Raw genomic sequence first — 19053 nt, forward strand, 5'->3', positions numbered from 1 at the left:
ATTTATAGGAAACTTAAAAAAATAAATATTTGATAAAATTAAACAAATTCAATTATAAAATACATGATGTAATGTAAAATCAATCAAATTAAAAAGTTGAGTTTTTTTAAAAAATATTTTCTCAATTGTACTCATCATGACAGTCTGGTATAATCTAAGCAAAAACTCAGTGTTTGTATAAATTGGAAAAGCGGTCACACTGAATAGCACAACGCAAAATATAAGAAAACAAATACAGTGAAAACAATAAGTTTAAACGCAAAATACTGAAAAATTGGCACCTAATTAGTGGCTAGACGTGAAATGCAGTAAGTAAATACTGTTTGCATTAATTGAGCATTCATTGCAACGAATTTACAGGTCTTACGGCGGCCCCGACCAGAGCCATCTACATAAGTCGGAGCAACGAGCGGTTTTTGCACATCCTGCGACAAATCCTTGGCTCTTGGACGGAATGCCTTGGATGCTGGCCACCACAAATGCCCCACAGCCGGGTGGCGTGATGCAATTTGGGGCGAATACCAATCACAATGCTGTCGACATTGAAACACAATGCGGCAAGTGGCAACAAAAGCGCAAATCACTCGAGCAACAAGCTTCTGGACTGTGAGGAAAACAATTATTATTTCAAGCATATACATATAATAAATGTATGATTATTAATTGCAGCCCACCAAAACAGCTTATAACCGAGGAGCGCATAACGGCACATTTCAGTGGCCTGCAAATCTCTGGAGATGCCAACGGCGGCGTCGTCTCTGGTCCCCACAACAATAACAGCAGCGGACAAAATGTGAATGGTGGACTGGCCACCGATGACATACCGTCGACGAGCACGGGTAAAACGCATCATCCGAATCCAGCATATCAAATGGCTGCTATGGAATTGGAGCAGAAGCTGCGCAATGCCAATCGAATTGTGATCTGTGATGAAGTGAAGCAGGGCGTCGTCAGTCCGGTGGTGGCCGCCGTAACAGGTGCAGGTGCCATGCCACCCGAGTGGCTTATCAAATCGATACCCAGGCCATGCACTGCTCTGGTGCCATGGCAGCCACCCACAACACTCCACATCCCGCTTCACAATAAGGAACAAGCAACGCGATCCTCTCGAGGAGCGCAGCATGCTTCATCTAATGTGGCACGGAATGCTGCAGCTGTTGTGGACCTCGATGATTACGATGATGAGCAGCAGTTCTTTGAGAATAACAATACATGCAATGTGAATTTAAACAAGTCTGATGAACAAATGGACGAAGATCTGTAGCTCTTTAATTTTAGCATATAGGGGATAAGAAGCGTGTGTGTGTGTGTTTTTCGCATAAGCAAGAATAGAGTTAGCAGCCGCCTGTCGATTTACTAATCAACTAATTTTAGAAACAAAAAAACCAGAAAACGAAACGAATATTCAGATGTACTCTCTTGTATGTGTTTTTCAATCGATGCATATTAAAAACAATGTTATTGTAACTAGTTTTGTTTATTATTTTTATATCATTCATCCAATTCATTAATTTTTATTCATACACACTTGAGTTAAAGCACACTGTAGAAATATTCAAAATGCTTTGCCACATGTAACAGCTGATAAGTCTGTGTAGCCCTGGTTTCAAGAGCTGCAACAGCTGATTGTGTCTTGCAGAGCTGTGCAGCTCTTTAACAGATGCCATGGCAATGCTCTTTGAATATTTAATATGTTTACTAGCTTATAAATACAATTATTACATTTTATGTATATTGTATAACACTGATTTTTAAATATTTATTTAATTATATTACATTTTTTAACGCTTCATTTATGTGGTGAGGAGCACTAAGGGGGAGCATTTGCTGTTATTTTCAGCAGTAATGTTCGCTATCGCATGAAGCGCATTTTTGCATATGCCTGCCAACGGGCACACTGTTCAGTCACAGTTCATTTTTCATCAGGTGCGGGTGCGTTTTGCGGACGTGTTGTGATACAACGACGACGACGACGTATTAAAAAAAAACTTCGATAAGTGCTAAAAATGGGTAAAAATATAAGCAAGCTGTTGTCTCACATTCAGTTTTGACAAGTGTTTGAACTAAACATCGAAGCAGCAATTGCAAAATGTTCATACACAAATTGTGTGTGATTCTGTTTACAGATTTAATTAATTAAAAAGCCACATACGTACACACACATTCACATATACTTGAATGCATGTGTGTGTGGACAGCTCGGAACATATGTATGGGTTTTTGTATGGCCGGGTCGTTGAGTATATACACACATACAAACATATATATGTGTATAAGACATATACATATGTATGAACGTGTAGCTGGCAATATATTTGTGTATTAATTATAATTAAAATACATTTGAACGCGTAAGCAAAATGAATGTAATTTGGAAACGCAAAAAATATATAATGAAGAGGCAAGAGGCGCAACCAAAACGATAGTGTCGGCTTCGCGGATCTCGAGAGTCGCGTGGTGACGCTTACAAAGAACACAAAAAAATACCAGAGGCAGAGTCACCACAACAACAACAATAGTGGCAATAACAACAAACACACAACCGCAAAAAAAAATAAACGAATCTGAGATAAACGCGTACGAAAACGCTCAAGTGCAATTTTAGAATATTTTTTACAAGTTCATGGGAAAGTAATGCGAAATGACAAATACGCGATATGTGTGGGTGTATGTGTAATTGTTTGTGTCCGTGTCTGGAGGGGAAATGTGATAAGTAAGCTTTTTGTTGGTGTGTTGTGCATCGCTGTGGTCGTATGACAAAAATAATACGTCAAATAGATGCAACCCACATCCGCATTAAATTTATGCCAGCGACACGCAGGCAGGTAAACGAGCCCAACGTTCCGCTGCGACTGAATACACCACAGGCTTTTTTCTTTTCGTTGACCTGTGAAATAATACAGCCGCAGTAGCGGCAGAAGCAGCGCAGTGGCGTAGCTTCTGGTACACACACGCACACACGTGGGCAACAGAAGACGAAAACCCCCAAACGATATAGAAGCCGAGCCCCTGACGTAGCCAGTCGCAGGCACACAGGCAAGTCACAGGCTGGCTGGCAGAATCGTGGTGAATTTTGCACACAATAACAAGCAAGCGGCCCACCAACTGTGTTGAGTTTCAGTCGGCTTGCCTTTGGCCGCGACGCGATGCGGCTCTGTCGCGCTGCTCGCTCGCTCTTTCAGTCTTCATCATCGTGTGTGGGAGTGAACAACTATTGAACGCGTGTGTGCTCCGCAGAGCGCTCTAGTAGCGCCCCGTAAACTTTGCGTGCGTTTGTGTATTTGTGACTGTATATGTGTGTGTACATTTTCGCTGGCTCCTCGAATTTATATGAAGTAATAAACGTCGACGACGACGTCTGTGTCTCTGCAATTAGTATTTTAGTGTGAAAGGGACAGAAAAATAAATAAACAATAACAAACAAGTGCAACGTTTTTAGCTTCATGCATCTTTAAGTTTATGTTTCTCTCTCTCTGATTACAGCAAATAATTAAACACAGAAAAAGTGAAAAGTGAGTAAGAGAATTGAGAACGAACACTGATTAGAGCTCTCTGATTTACACCAAGTACAAGTGCAAATAAAACAGATTTTGTGGCGATGTCCACCGCCGAAACGGGGTCGTCGCCTGGCAAAAGCAACAGCAACACCAACACTAGCAATAACAACAACAATAGCAGCAGCAATGGCAATAGCGTCACTACAAGCGGCAATGTGAATCCGAAAGGTGTGCAGCGTCGACAATTGGTGAGTAAATCATTCACGCACACATTCATAGATATTAAAATGAACAAAAACAAAAGCAACATAGAATATTAAGTAAAATTGATAAGCCCTTAAAAGAGCGATTGAATTGATAGGGAAGGGGGAGCATTTAACTGCCAACAGTCGTTTATTGTCGTTGTCATTGTGATTGGCAAGCGTAAATCATCATTAGCAATCTATATAAATAAAAATGCACGCTCACTAGCTCGCTCACACTCTCACTCACTCATATTCACTCATTCTGAGTGCGCCAAGCTCAAGTTCTACCTCACCTCCACCACACTCACATGTCGTACTCTCTTGCATATGTAAGCTCACTCATAAGTACGCCAAAGCAAAAAGAGAACGAGACAGAACGTGTTGCAGCAGCAGCACTAGCGACAACAACGGCAACGAAGACGACGGCACTGCGCCCGTTGAGCATTGAAGCTCAACTGATGCCGCCGCATGACCAAAAGCAGTTTCTTGCCATTTTGTTTGTTGTTTCTGGTGTTCGCATTTCGTTTTCAATTTGGTTTTCGTGTACGTGCATATGTGTTTGTGTGTGTATGTAGAGCTGGTATCGTCGCAGATAACAGCCGTAGCATATTTACATGTATGCTTGTATGTACGTACATACATATGTATTGTGTGTTCGTGTGTGTGCTGACTGATGGTCACACTACATTTCTAGTGATTATTCGAGTACTTCTTTGTGTGCTTTTGAGTATCGCACATTCACTTGGCTTGTGCATTTGATTAGCACCAAATTGGGACAGCAGCTGTTGCTGCTCGTCGTCGTCGTCTTCGCTGTTGTTGTTGGCCTGGCCAACAACAATTGAATGGCCTGCTGTGTATGTTTTGTTGTTCTTGTTGTGTCCGTTGGCTTGTCATCTACATCCACACACACACACACACACGCAACATATTCATGAATATTTCAGTCGCGCATATCTAAAATCTACACTGCTTGCGTTACGTCCCTTCGCTCTTGCTCTCGCTCTCACTCTCTATCTCCTCCTCATTTGGGCAGGAAGCGCACATTTTGTGTGCTTGGATTTCAGAGATGAGAGCAGATTGCTGGGCCGCTTAAATCGCCGCCACACTTCCGGATTTTAATCGGTTTAAGGACATCGCTGTCAGTCGTATACTTAATATCAAGTGTGTTTGCAAGTTTTTTGATTTTATTACACGTAATTATTTTCGTGTGGGGTTCGTATTTTCGTATCAATTATGATAATGTGGGATTGGTATTTAATTTGGGCTAGTGCAATAATAAATAGATTTATATCGCTATTTTTCCATTATATAAAGAAATAAATAAATCTAGCGATACTTTTAGAAATGCAAGTAATTTGATTATTATGCGCATTTTGTAAATTTATGCCAATACTTTTGAATTTTACTGTATTTAAATAATATAAACGAAAATTTTTAGTTACACTAAGGTAGAAATACTTGTAACTTTTTTCGCTTGCAATATGTACTTTACATAAATAAAAGTATCTTTCCATAATGATAGACACACGATAGTGCGATATTTCACGTGTCCATCTCCAAGTCGAATTTTAGTTTCGACTTATGTGTAGCTTATGAAAAATTTATAACTGAATGACTAACAGAGTCCACAGAGCATTCGCTGCTAACGCACAATTATCGCAGATTGTTACTATTACGCTGTATATGTGTGCGTGAGCTTTACTCTACATGTGTGTGTGTGTGTGTGTAAAGTTATCAGTATGTGTACATTGCCCCGCTTTAAAGGGGACCCCGCATGTTTCTAGTGAAACAGCGACAGCCGTCCGCAATTAGCACCTTAATAGAATACATTAGGCTTAACCGAACGGCAATCTGGTAGCCGGTGACGCCACACTACACTACGCCTCTCTCTATCTATCTCCCACATACAGAGACACGCACAGCAACAGATCGAATCACTCGACTGGCGTCTTTGCTAACCAACACAAACTCATACACCTCGTATACAAATACAACGACACGCACTTTTATGCTGCGTTGTCGTTGAATTTTTGTTTTTGTTTTTTCTTTTTGTTTCTGTTATTTCTTCTACCTGTCGATTGTGGTGTGCTAGCGTTGCCAGACATTTGACAGCCAAAACAAGCTTTTTTTTGCTGCTTGCCTGACAACAACAGCAACAATATTGAAAGAAATCATTTAGAACACGCCAAACAAGTTTTGTGCATTTGTGGAACGCGATCATAGGGAGGCAGCAAAAGGCAGTAAGCTTAAAAAGGATATAAGACAAACACACAAACCACATGCAAGCAAATGAGGACAGCCCACAAAAAGAGTCACACACACACTAACCGAAACTCATGCACATGCACAGAGAACGTTTATAGATTTTTTCGATACAAGTCGCACCACAACTGAGATTTACAGCCGCGACCAGAAATGCAAAAATAACTCAAAGCAGGAGACAAACACACACAAGCACACATTCATAGAAATCTGCATGTGTATTTGTTGTTGTTCTTGCTGATGATGTTAAGATGATGGAGTGAGGCATAAAACGCAACAGTCGTTTCGGCTACCACCCGCCAGCCGGCGCTGCAACACATCATATAAGCACTTGCGCTCACAAACACACGCACACAGGCACGCACATAATCATGCAAAAACATATGTATGTATGTAAAAATATATTCAAAGTGCAAGGCCGGTGCATGCGCACAGAAAGGAGACAGCAACAGGAGCTGAGACTGACGACCATGATACAATAACACAAGGTAGTCTCGTCGGAAAAGCTGCCCGTTATCTATACCATACATAAGTGCGAGTGAAACCATGATACAATAACACAAGGTAGTCTCGTCGCGTGCCTTAACGTTCGGCTTCGAGCCACTATCGTCAGTGCGCTCGTGCTTGTTGAAGCGAAAGGTTGTGCGCGGACGATTTTTTTTGTGAAGATTAACCCTTGCGCAAGACAAAAATGTCAGATTGCAATTATATTATATATATATTTGAACTTTATGATAGAATTAAGAACCTGAACAAAATAATTAGTAATCAAAAACAAAAATAACGATTACTGTCAACTTCTAAACTATTAAAAATTAAATTATAAAAAACATTTCAACTCTTTTTAATATAGTGGAACAATTAAACCCTATGCACAATTGAAGGGTTAATCGCAAAGCTCTACTGTCGATAAGGGGCAGCTTTTCCGACGAGACTACCTTGTGTTATTGTATCATGAGTGAAACGACTGCGCCTAGTGAGTGCAAAAGAATCGACAGTAGAGCTTTGTGATTAACCCTTCAATGGCGCATAGGGGTTAATTGTTCCACTATATAAAAAAGAGTTGAAATGTTTTTATAATTTAATTATTTACAGTTTAGAAGTTGACAGTAATCGTTGTTTTTATTTTTGATTACTAATTTTTTTGTTCAGGTTCTTAATTCTATCATAAAGTTCATATATATATATAATATAATTGCAATCTGACATTTTTGTCTTGCACATGGGTTAACATTTAGGGAAAAAATCGTCCGCGCACAACCTTTCGCTTCAACAAGCACGAGCGCACTGACGATACCGGCTCGAAGCCGAACGTTAAGGCACGCGACGAGACTACCTTGTGTTATTGTATCATGCTGACGACAACGCGAATCCAATTGCCCTTTACAAAGTGCATGCAAAAGCTGCTGCTGCTGCTGCCCTGAAGTCGCCCTCATCAATTGCGACCGGGTGGTGGTTGCTTGCTCAAGCTTTGCCGCCGAAATAGCCAGAAAAAATACGACCATGAGAATATAGGCAGTAACAGTAGCAGCGACGCTGTCCAAAAACAGCATGCGACGCCATCAAAGGCGAGCGAACGAATGAAAACGAAATCACAAACGACGAACTTTAAACGAGTGAGGGCAAGCCCCAATTGAGTGGGCACAAGGTGTGCGAGAGAGTAGGATAGCGATAGCTAGAGAGTGCCCACAGTTGTGGTGAGTACGAGCGATTGCTTGCTGTCATGGTGAATACGAACTTGCCAGCAGCCGACATTACACTGTGATTCATTTGATGGCATCAGCAATAGCAGTGGCAGTGGCAGCGACTGCGAGACTGCGACTGTTAGCAGCAACGTTGACGCCGCCCTCTATGTATATTTTTAGGCATTTATCCGGCGTTCCGTCTCCCGGCTAGCCATTTACTAATGTGTTCCGTTTTACTCTCTTACCATCGCACTCACTCACTCTCTTTCTGTGTTACAGCGCGAGCGCAAACAACGCAAACTTTACCTTGAGGAATGGACACTGGGTGATGATGATGGGGAGGGGACGCGCGGCTTCAGTGTGGCCGAAAAGCTCGAGTCCTCCAAGTTTGCACAGGCCGGCATGGTACGGGAAATGCGCGGCAGCGATCTAACAGTCGCGTAAGTAGCAACAAGACTATTCAATGAATATCAATGGCTAACTATCGTTGAATTGCAGTTTTCTACAGCAACATGGATTCAACATACCCTTGTTGTTCAGGGAGAAAAGCGGCTTGGGGCTGCGCATGCCAGATCCTCAAGAGTTCACAGTGAACGATGTGCGATTGTGTGTGGGATCGCGTCGTCTGCTGGATGTCATGGACGTCAACACGCAAAAGAATCTGCAGATGACAATGAAGGAATGGCAACAGTACTATGATAATCCGCAAAAGGATCGATTGCTTAATGTCATATCGTTGGAGTTCTCGCACACACGACTCGATCACTTTGTGCAGAGTCCGGAGATTGTGCGACAAATCGACTGGGTCGATGTCGTCTGGCCCAAGCAGTTGAAGGATGCACAGAAAGAGAGCACCAATCTGCTTGGCGGCATGATGTATCCCAAAGTGCAAAAATATTGCCTCATGTCGGTGAAGAATTGTTACACCGATTTCCATATTGATTTTGGTGGCACTTCGGTCTGGTATCACATCCTCAAGGGTAGCAAAGTATTTTGGCTCATTCCACCCACCGATCGCAATCTGCAGCTCTACGAGAAGTGGGTGTTGTCCGGCAAACAGGCGGACGTCTTCTTTGGCGATATGGTGGAGAAGTGTGCTCGCGTTTATCTCACAGCGGGCAACACATTCTTCATTCCCACCGGCTGGATACATGCCGTCTATACACCCACGCAATCCCTTGTCTTTGGCGGCAACTTTCTGCACTCCTTTGGCATTGTGAAGCAACTGAAGACGGCCAGCGTTGAGGATAACACGAAGGTGCCGCAAAAGTTTCGATATCCCTTCTTCACCGAGATGCTGTGGTATGTCCTGGCACGCTATGTCTACACGCTGCTCGGCCACTCGCATTTGGATGGGGAGCCGTCGGCCAGTGAGACGGAGATGGCCGCTCGTCCACACACACATCTGACACACTATGAGCTCTTTGGGCTCAAGGAGATTGTCATGTATTTGTACGATTTGCAGCCACAGAAGAAGAATGTGCCCAGCTTGGTGCTGGATCCGGTGGCGCTGATCAAAGATGTGCGCACATTGGTGGAACGGCACTGCAAGGATCAGCAGGATATGGCCGTAACAGGCATGTCTGTGCTACGTCTCGCTGCCGAGCAGCAGCCACACTTTCAACTGTACGATCGGACGCGCGTCAAGCAAGAGATCAAGCAGGAGATCGCTCGCAAGAATGCGGAGGTTATACGCGAGCAACAGCAGCTGGAAGCGGCCAGGGAGGCCGAGTCGGAGGCTGTCAGCAATCCCACCAACAATCCCTCGAGCACCAACAGCAGTGGAAGTGGCAGTGGTAGCGGCAGCAACAGCAATAATATCGCCAGCAGCAACAACAACAACAGTTACAGCAACAGCGGAGCTGGAGTCGAGTACAGCAATGGAGTGCTTAAGAAGGAGCAGTTGGAGAACGGAAGCTCCAATGCGCAGCCAGGTTCGTTATATGATTTGGATATATTGTAAATACGAATACAATGTGTAGTCTGCTAATTCGACATTCCAGAAAGTACTATATATTTATTTCTGTGATGAATTTAAAACTTGTTAGAAAGCATTAGTTACGCTAAATTATATTGTTATATGTAGAAGCGTAGAATTTTGTCAGTTTTTAATGCGAGTTAGTATTTTATGGCAATGTGAGTTAGTATTTTATGCGTGTGACATTATGTAATATTATCTAAAGTAAAAAAAAACATACATACATTTTTATACCCGCTACCCATAGGGTAGAAGGGTATTATAACTTTGTGCCGGCAGGAAATGTGTGTAACAGGTAGAACGAGGCATCTCCGACCCTATAAAGTATATATATTCTTGATCAGCCGAGACGATCTAGCCATGTCCGTATGTCCGTATGAAACACTGGATCTCAGAGACTATAAGAGATAGAGGTATAATTTTTTCGACAGCATTTGTTGTTTGCACGCAGATCAAGTTTGTTTCAAATTTTTGCCACGCCCACTTCGGCCCCCGCAAATCAAAAAAATCGAATAACAAGCGTAATTTTAAAGCTAGAGTTTTGGTATATACAATAATTACTATAGTATTTATGATTCCTGAAAATTTGGTTGCGATCAGATAAAAATTGTCGAAGTTATTAAAGAAATACTTTTGTATGGTCTGTGGTATATTTTGAATGGTGTACTATATCGATATACCAAACATACCATTTGGTATATTTTTAGTATTTTCGGTATATTTTGAAAATAATACCGCAATATTTTACCTTTATTAAAAATGGGTAGCGGGTATCTCACAGTCGAGCACACTCGACTGTAACTTTCTTACTTCTTTCATTTTGCTTTCGGTCAGCACATTAGTTAGAGATAGGACTGGTTTTAAAATTGATTTTATGTTTTAAGATAATTACAAAAATTAACGAATACGAAACAATTAACGAATTTATGTATTTTATCGTAAAACAGAAAAAGTTCCTAAAATCAATCTTAAAAATAACCTTTAATTAATTTTAAAATTCTTTCCGTTAGAGAATTAATACTAACTGTTTAAGTTATGTAGTTATGCAGGTATCGACATTATATAAATATATATTTGAAAACACATGAAATATGATTTAATTTTGATAATTCTGATTCTTTTGCATTTAAACATGCTTGATTTATAAAATCAATGAATAATATCACGGGGATGCTAAAGCTTATATTACATATATTTGCAAAAACACGAAATATGATCATTTAATTTTGATAATCTTGATTTTTTTTTTGCATCTAAGCATTCTTGATTTAGAAAGGTCTTTTTAAATCAAAGATCATCTCACGCGGATGCTAAAGTTTAATAAGCTAAAGTTTAATAATAAGTTTAATGTAATAGTTTGAAATTTAGAACAAATTTTATATTATTGAAAAGAGACTACCTTTAGAAATTAAATGAATGTCTACAATATTTCGTTCAATTTCCAAATATCAAATGGAATAATTAAATAACAATTGATTGTAACTTTTTATAATATTCCACTGCAATTTTATGTTGTATTTTCAAGCCATATTAAAAATGCTTTTGCGCCTAAGGAGTTCTCCTTTATAATTAAATTTGATTTATTTTACAGAAGCCACCTTTGTGCTGCCCACGGATACGCTCAAGTATCGACCGCCGAAGAAGATGCATCTTGCAAATGCTGTGGCAGCTGCCGCTAGTAGCAGCAACAGCAATAGCAGCAGCAGCAATAACAACAACAATAACAGCAGCAACAGCCCCACAAATATCGCTGGTCACAGCAATGCAGTCAGCGTAATTGCCACCAGCTCTGGTTATGTGGATGGCGCCGCCGCAGTTGGAGGAGGGGCTGGAGGAGGAGGAGGAGGTGCTGGCGGTAGCCTGGACAATTGTCCGTCGCCAGGTGAAGCGGGCGCCAAATTGTCGCCGCATCTAACGGGAACTGGGCAGCCGCGACGCCGAAGAACGCGTTGCAAGAACTGTGCCGCCTGTCAGCGTTCGGACTGCGGCACTTGTCCCTTTTGCATGGACATGGTCAAGTTTGGTGGCCCGGGCAGAGCCAAACAGACGTGTATGATGCGACAATGTCTATCGCCCATGTTGCCGGTGACAGCGCAGTGTGTCTACTGCCATCTGGATGGCTGGCGACAGACGCCAGTGTCGCCGCAGACGAAACAGCTCGCCTCCCTTGAGGGTCCGTCGGCGTTGATGGAGTGCTCCGTTTGTTATGAGATTGCCCATCCGGACTGTGCGCTGTCGCAGCTCGATGGCACTGAGGATGCGGCCGATGCCAAGGGCTTTGTCAACGAGGATCTGCCCAATAGCTGGGAGTGTCCCAGCTGCTGTCGCTCGGGAAAGAACTACGACTACAAAGTGAGTAGATGCGTTGAAAGCGCACTGGAATGTTAACAGCCTGGAAGTGATATTGTTTTCCCATTAATAGTGTCTAGTTTTGACGAAATATTGTCTTAAGTAGCAGCAAAAGAGGAGATAAAGTTATTTCAAATATTACAGGAAATATGTATATTACTTTGTTTGCAAATATGCCACAAGAAATTGTAATGAATATTTTTAAGTTAGGTTACAAATAGAAGAGGAAGTATTTTTTTGTGCTGTCTCATAAATTTGTAACAATTCTTATACCTGCTACCCATAGAAGGGTATTATAACTTTGAGCCTCCAGGAAATGTAAGAAGAAGGCATTTCCGTCCCTATAAAGTATAAATATTCTTGCTCAACGTCAACATCGGAGATGATATGACCATGTTCGTCTATATGCATGAAACCCTGGATCTCAGAGACTAAGAGAAATAACTATAATTTATTTTCGACAGCACCTGTTATGTGTGCAGGCAGATCAAGTTTGCTTAAATGTTTTGCCTTGCCCACTTCCGCAAATTGAAAAGCAAGCGTAATTTAATCTTAATGATTCCAAAAAATTTGGATGCGATCAGAGAAAAATTGTAGAAGTTATTTACAAAAGTACGGCAAAAAGCACGACTGTGCCATCGCTTTTGTAACAATTTGGTATGTTTTTTAATATATGGTATATTTTGAAATATGACAAGTATAACCTTCGGTTTATTTTTATTAATGTTTCGTTATATTAATTTGGTATATTTTGTTTTACTGAAAATTCGTAGCGGATATTTCTTTATCCGATCTATTTAATTTAACCATATTTTTGCGTATTTATGTTTTCATTTTGGCTTGACGTTACTAAATTGTTTCCAAAATATGCAAACAGCATTTTTAAAAGTATAAAATATAATAGAACAAAAATACGATAAAACTTTGGGGGCAACAATCCCAGAAAAAAACATAAAAGTCGAAATCATGTAATAATCTTGCTCTGCAATATTTTTCAACATTTTTCAGTCAACTATATTGTTATAATAGTTTATATTACATATCTAATTATTAAATTTAATGAATTGGTTGTTTGGTATATTTCTACTAGTTGTTCCTAGAATCTATTTCATTCGATTACGTAATGAATTTTGTATTATTTTCTGAAGTTATTAATCCATCTACGATTTTATTAGTGAATGCAAATTTCCGAAATTCAACTAGAATCGGGTAAAATGGGAAATTAGTGACACTTTCAGTAGGTGGTTTTAACGTTTCTCTCTGGTTACCATTAAATGTAAAATCTTGTAATCAATTGTAATTTCAAACTAATTTTGCTCTTTCCAATTGCAGCCACGACATTTCCGTGCACGGCAAAAATCATCCGAAGTGCGACGCGTGTCCGTTTCGCATGGCAATAATGCTGGCGAGGCTCACGAGACTGGCGGTGGAGGTGGAGGAGGAGGTGGAGCGGGTGGCGCACCTGGTGGTAATCTATTGCCACCGCCAGTGGGACAATACAATGACTTTGTGTTTACCAGCGAGTCGGAGATGGAATCGGGCAGTAGTGGCATGCACACGACCCACTGGAAGCATGGCCTGAAGCGTCACCATCAGCTGGAGGTGAAGACGGAGCGCATTAACAGCTGTGATACGCCTTCGCCGGGCATATCGCCGAATGCGTCTGTGGGCGACAAGGTGAAGCGACGCAAGAGCGATGATGGCACCAGTGTCAGCAGCAGCATGCACGAGAGCAACGATGCACCCTGCTCCAGTTCCATGGAATGTGGTGCGGGTGGCACGGCAGCATCAAATGCGGCAGCCTCTGGTCATGGTGGCGGAGGTGGAACTGGCGGTGGCGGTGGGGGGTCACGCAAGAAGAACTCGATACGTTCCCAGTTGGCGCAACAGATGCTCAACTCATCGACGCGTGTGCTGAAGAAGCCGCAGTACGTGGTGCGTCCGACACCGTCGTCGGGCTCCTCCTCGCTGGGCAACTCGTCGGGTGTCAGCAACGGCGCCAGCAATGGCCTCAACAATAGCGCTGGCAGCAATGCGACGGGCACAGCGGGAACTGGCGGCGGCAGCGGTGCAGCTGCAGTGTCCAGCAATGGCGCCAATGGACACCACAATCATCATCATCATCAGCAGCAACATCATCACCACCATCATCATCATCATCACAATAATAGCAGCAGCAGCGGGAACAACAGTTCACAGAATCTGGCATTGGATGCAACGCTTTTGAAGATCATCTTTCGGTATTTGCCCCACGAGACGCTCGTCACGTGCTGCTCCGTGTGCAAGGTGTGGTCGAATGCGGCCGTCGATCCTGATCTCTGGAAGCGCATGAATTGCGCCGAACTGAAAATATCCGCATCACTGCTGACGGCAATTGTGCGACGACAGCCCGAGCATTTGATCTTGGACTGGACGCAGCTGGCGAAGCGGCAATTGGCCTGGCTGGTGGCCCGTCTGCCGGCGCTTAAGAATCTCTCGCTGCAGAATTGTCCCATCCAAGCGGTGCTGGCGCTGCACACATGTCTCTGTCCCCCACTGCAGATACTCGATTTGAGTTTTGTGCGCGGCCTCAACGATGCTGCCATCCGGGACATTTTGTCGCCGCCAAAGGATTCACGGCCCGGTCTCAGTGATTCAAAGACACGACTGCGCGATCTCAAGATGCTCAAGCTCGCTGGCACAGATATCTCGGATGTTGCGGTGCGTTACATTATGCAATCGCTGCCCCATCTCAAGCACTTGGATCTGTCATCGTGCCAGCGCATTACCGATGCGGGTGTTGCACAAATTGGCACATCGGCGACGGCAATCAATCGCTTAGCTGAGCTCAATTTGAGCGCATGTCGTCTGGTCTCTGAGAATTCGCTGGAGCATCTATCCAAGTGCGAGAGTCTGGTGTGGCTCGATCTGCGGCATGTGCCGCAAGTGAGCACACAGTCCGTGATAAGATTTGCTAGCAATTCGAAGCACGATTTGTGCGTCAAGGATATCAAGCTGGTGGAACGACGTCGTCTCTCGCTCACCAATAACTGGCATGACTGAGTAACGACGACTACGCGAGGAGAGCGAGGGTGACGATGACGATGGCAGCGGCAATCCTAGACACATACACACATGAATTTGTCTCGTTTAGTTCATAATTCACAGATGCACTTTTGATTCAATTTCCCCACCACAAACCCCAGTCGGAATTGGTAGTCGGAAATTAAAAGGCTCCCTTTGAAGTACACACTTCCAATCAGATAATAGCCCATATGCCAAACCAAAGAATATTTCGTTTTTATCAGCCCTTCGCATCCAATTTCATACACAGCTCGAACTAGTAAGCATCTCATATGTTTATACGATATTTAATCGTAATTAGGCGAAATTAAATATTTCGTTTGTCTGCAATTCTACAGTTAACTTTATGGCTTGTAACTTTTGTTTAGTTATTTTTCTAACAAAGAAACTTTTATACGCATCCCGTCTTCACAGGCAGAACAGTTTTTTTATTAACTAAATTTTAAAACTAACTGGAGCAGGCTTACAGTTTTTACGTTACACATTGTGTAGAAAGAATGCTTCTCATAAGGAGAACAATACTGGTCAAGCTATCATTTCATGAAGTAAGCCACAACTGAGCTGCTAAGTTGTCAACTTTGTGTGCTTTACGAAGGTCACTGATGAGGTTGTTTGGCAGCATCCGAAATACGTAGCTACATATCTGACCAGCCACCATTATTATATTGATTTCATTGAATATCCAAAATACTACATATGTATAAAAGAAATGATGCGAAGGGCATTCAGAGCCGATTATTGAATTCTGATAACAAATACTAGATCTATACAAATTCATAAATATTTTTGTCGTTTCTTATGCATATTTCTCGATATGTAGTGATAGTTGATAAACTCACAAAATCAGATAAATATATATGCAATGCATGCACATACATACATATGTTTATGTAGAAGATAGATGAGATTAGGCATTTAGTATTCTCCCCCGGGCATCAACGTGTCGTAGCACCTAGAGTTAATTAGAGCAGGGAATTAATCTTAGCTTAGTGTTAGATCATTCTGTTAACTCAATGATTCTTCAGTTTTATTTAATGACAACATGTGTGTGTATTTATTTATTGTATTCAAATCACTCTTTGGAATCTGTCAATAAGTCCGCCCTCCGACTCCGTTCCATCATGATTCGCAATGCCCCTCCAATCCCTAGAATCCCTAGTAGAAGCTCAAAGATCGGGCGCATTCATGTTAAGCAAAGGATAAAGAAGATTTAAGCATAGTGATAACGTGGCTAAAATATATATATATAACATACTATATATACATATATTCATAAATATATGAGCAACATAAGAATTATACGTGGTACACCTACAATACATACATACATAATTATATTTAATGTTTTACAAAAATTATAATAAATAGCGCATAATGTTAAAAATATATACACTCCAAATTGTTTTTATTTAGTGTAAGTACTGTGAGATAGCCTCTACCCATAGTAACAGTGTGGTATTATTCTTAAAATATACCAAATTAATAAACCGAAAAAATACTAAATTATACCCAAGGCAAATTTTATATATATACTACATTCAAAATACTATATATGGGATCGGAGATGCCTCCTACTCCGTGTTACATTTCCTGGAGGCACAAAGTTATAATACCATTCTACGCTATGGATAGCGGATATAAAATTATACAGACGGGGACTAAATGAACACGAAATCACATAAGTGAGCTAAATAATATATTTTTTAGAGCAGTTCACCAATTTCACCTTTCCTCCCATTACATTTCAATTCAAATTTTAATCTCTTAAGATCAAATTCTTATTTGAACTAGTAAGAAAGCCACAGTCGAGTGTGCTCGACTGTGAGATACCCGCGACTCATTTTGAATAAAAGCAAAATATTACTGTATTTATTTTAAAATATACCAAAATAATAAACTGCAAAAAAACTCAAAAATATTTTAAAACAAGTAAGAAAGTTACAGTCGAGTGTGCTCGACTGTGAGATACCCGCTACCCATTTTTAATAAAGGCAAAATATTAAAAATACTAAAAATATATCAAATGATATGTTTGGTATATCGATATAGTACACCATTCAGAATATACCATAGACGGCACAATGTACCAGATTGGCGGCCAAAGCAACTAAGAGCCCTAGTAAGTAGGCGTTTTTGCCCATACAAAAGTATTTCTTTAATAACTTCCACAATTTTTATCTGATCGCAACCACAATTTTCAGGAATCATAACTACTGCAGTAATTATTGTATATACCAAAATTAGCTCTAGCTTTAAAATTACACTTGTTATTCGATTTTTTTGATTTGAAGGGGCGAAAGTGGGCGCGGCAAAAATTTGAAACAAACTTAATCTGCGTGCAAACATAACAAATGCTGTCGAAAAAAAATTATAGCTCTATCTCTTATAGTCTCATACGGACGGACGGACAGACGGACATGGCTATATCGTCTCGGCTGTTGACGCTGATCAAGACTATATATACTTTATAGGGTCGGAGATGCCTCCTTCTACCTGTTACATACATTTCCTGCCGACACAAAGTTATAATACCCTTCTACCCTATGGGTAGCGGGTATAAAAATGGTATACTTGATATATTGCCATTATACTACACTCAATATATACTAAAGAGTGCAAAATATACCATGTTGTCAGCTTGAGCAACTAAGACCCCTAGTAAGTGGGCGTTTTTGCCCATACAAAAGTATTTCTTTAATAACTTTGACCATTTTTATCTGTCGCATCCAAATTTTCGGGAATCATAAAAGACTATATTTACTATTGTATATAACTTGTTATTCAAGTTTATTCGATTTGCGGGAGCGGAAGTGGGCGTCCCGGAAATTTTACACAAACATGCGTGCAAATATAACAAATGCTGACGAAAAAATTATAGCTCTATCTTTTATAGTCTCTGAGATCTAGGTGTTCATATGGATCATATAGTTCATATAGATTGTCTCGTCTGTCGACGCTGATAAAGAATATATATGTACTTTATACATACATTTTTCTGTTACATACATTTTCTGAGGGACACAAAGTTATAATAAACGTATTAAGTTATTGCTAGAGTGGAAATTCATTTCCATGAAATTCCCATAAAAAATTACATCACTTATTTACATTCAGTAATGTTCAGTTATCTTAAGAAGTTGCAACTGGGGAATTGATTGGAACATTCCTTTATATAGATTACATATTCAGCTATTAATTGAATATATAATATATTGATCCTTGGAGAGCAATCCAAATAAGTTAAAACAAAAGTCTTATATATGTCCGTATCTTGAAGGGTATTTCCTATTGTATTGTATTGTATTTAAACTTTTCGTCCGAAAAGAATGCTCGACTACATACTGCGTACCTGTATTTTAAAGGTTTTCAATTAATTTGAGCAGCTTAGTTAAATATTTAACATATTAAACTATAAACTGTTAAAAGAAAAGATTATTAGATTATATATTTAAACAAACTCTAAGCAAAAGTTACTTGAAGTCGAGCACGTTCAACAAGAACTTTGTTGCTAACTATAATATATATATAATATATATATAATACCCTTGTTTATTTAGAGTTCTACTACATAAAACGGTCCCTTAGAATGGATAAACAAAAAACTTTACAGCAAATTTGTCGTGCATAGTTTTCATAGTTTCTAAGTACTTACATTGACAGGGCTAAAGCACTTTTTTTAATGAATCTGAAGATGAAGAAGCATTTGCTTATAAAATTAGATTTCACTTTTTTATTTTTTTTGGTCATTTTTAATTTTTTTGTTTTAAAAACTCAAAAATAATTTAAATTTTATTTAAATTATTTATTTTAAAATTAGAACATTTTTTCTTTATTTTATTTTTTAATCTTTATAACTTTATCTAAATAAATGTCACAAGCGAAGGAAGTGTAATAGAGGTGCAGTTTCAATTTGCAACTAATTTGCAAAATGCAGTTTATATTTGGATTGTAAATATTCGCCGTTTGGTAATTTA

At 40.3% G+C, this 19053-nt stretch overlaps 2 protein-coding genes across 3 annotated transcripts; both read left to right on the forward strand.

The window, feature by feature from the left end:
* Positions 1 to 137: 137 nt before the first annotated feature.
* Positions 138 to 1467, forward strand: LOC127566231 (uncharacterized). Its single transcript, XM_052008245.1, has 3 exons — positions 138 to 308; positions 361 to 606; positions 670 to 1467. The coding sequence occupies exons 1-3, from the start codon at positions 304 to 306 to the stop codon at positions 1262 to 1264; spliced, it is 846 nt and encodes a 281-aa protein (XP_051864205.1). The 5' UTR covers positions 138 to 303; the 3' UTR covers positions 1265 to 1467.
* A 443-nt stretch (positions 1468 to 1910) lies between these two features.
* On the forward strand, positions 1911 to 15125 carry LOC127566227 (jmjC domain-containing histone demethylation protein 1). 2 transcript variants are annotated; one of them, XM_052008238.1, is made up of 6 exons: positions 1911 to 2010; positions 3484 to 3745; positions 7969 to 8129; positions 8188 to 9623; positions 11259 to 12019; positions 13349 to 15125. In XM_052008238.1, the coding sequence occupies exons 2-6, from the start codon at positions 3599 to 3601 to the stop codon at positions 15056 to 15058; spliced, it is 4215 nt and encodes a 1404-aa protein (XP_051864198.1). In that variant the 5' UTR covers positions 1911 to 2010; positions 3484 to 3598; the 3' UTR covers positions 15059 to 15125. The 2 variants fall into 2 exon arrangements, with proteins under 2 accessions (XP_051864198.1, XP_051864197.1); XM_052008237.1 differs by lacking the exon at positions 1911 to 2010 and adding an exon at positions 2917 to 3335.
* Positions 15126 to 19053: the final 3928 nt, after the last annotated feature.

This window comes from Drosophila albomicans, chromosome 2R (assembly GCF_009650485.2).
Source record: "Drosophila albomicans strain 15112-1751.03 chromosome 2R, ASM965048v2, whole genome shotgun sequence".
NCBI classification, from domain to species: domain Eukaryota; kingdom Metazoa; phylum Arthropoda; class Insecta; order Diptera; family Drosophilidae; genus Drosophila; species Drosophila albomicans.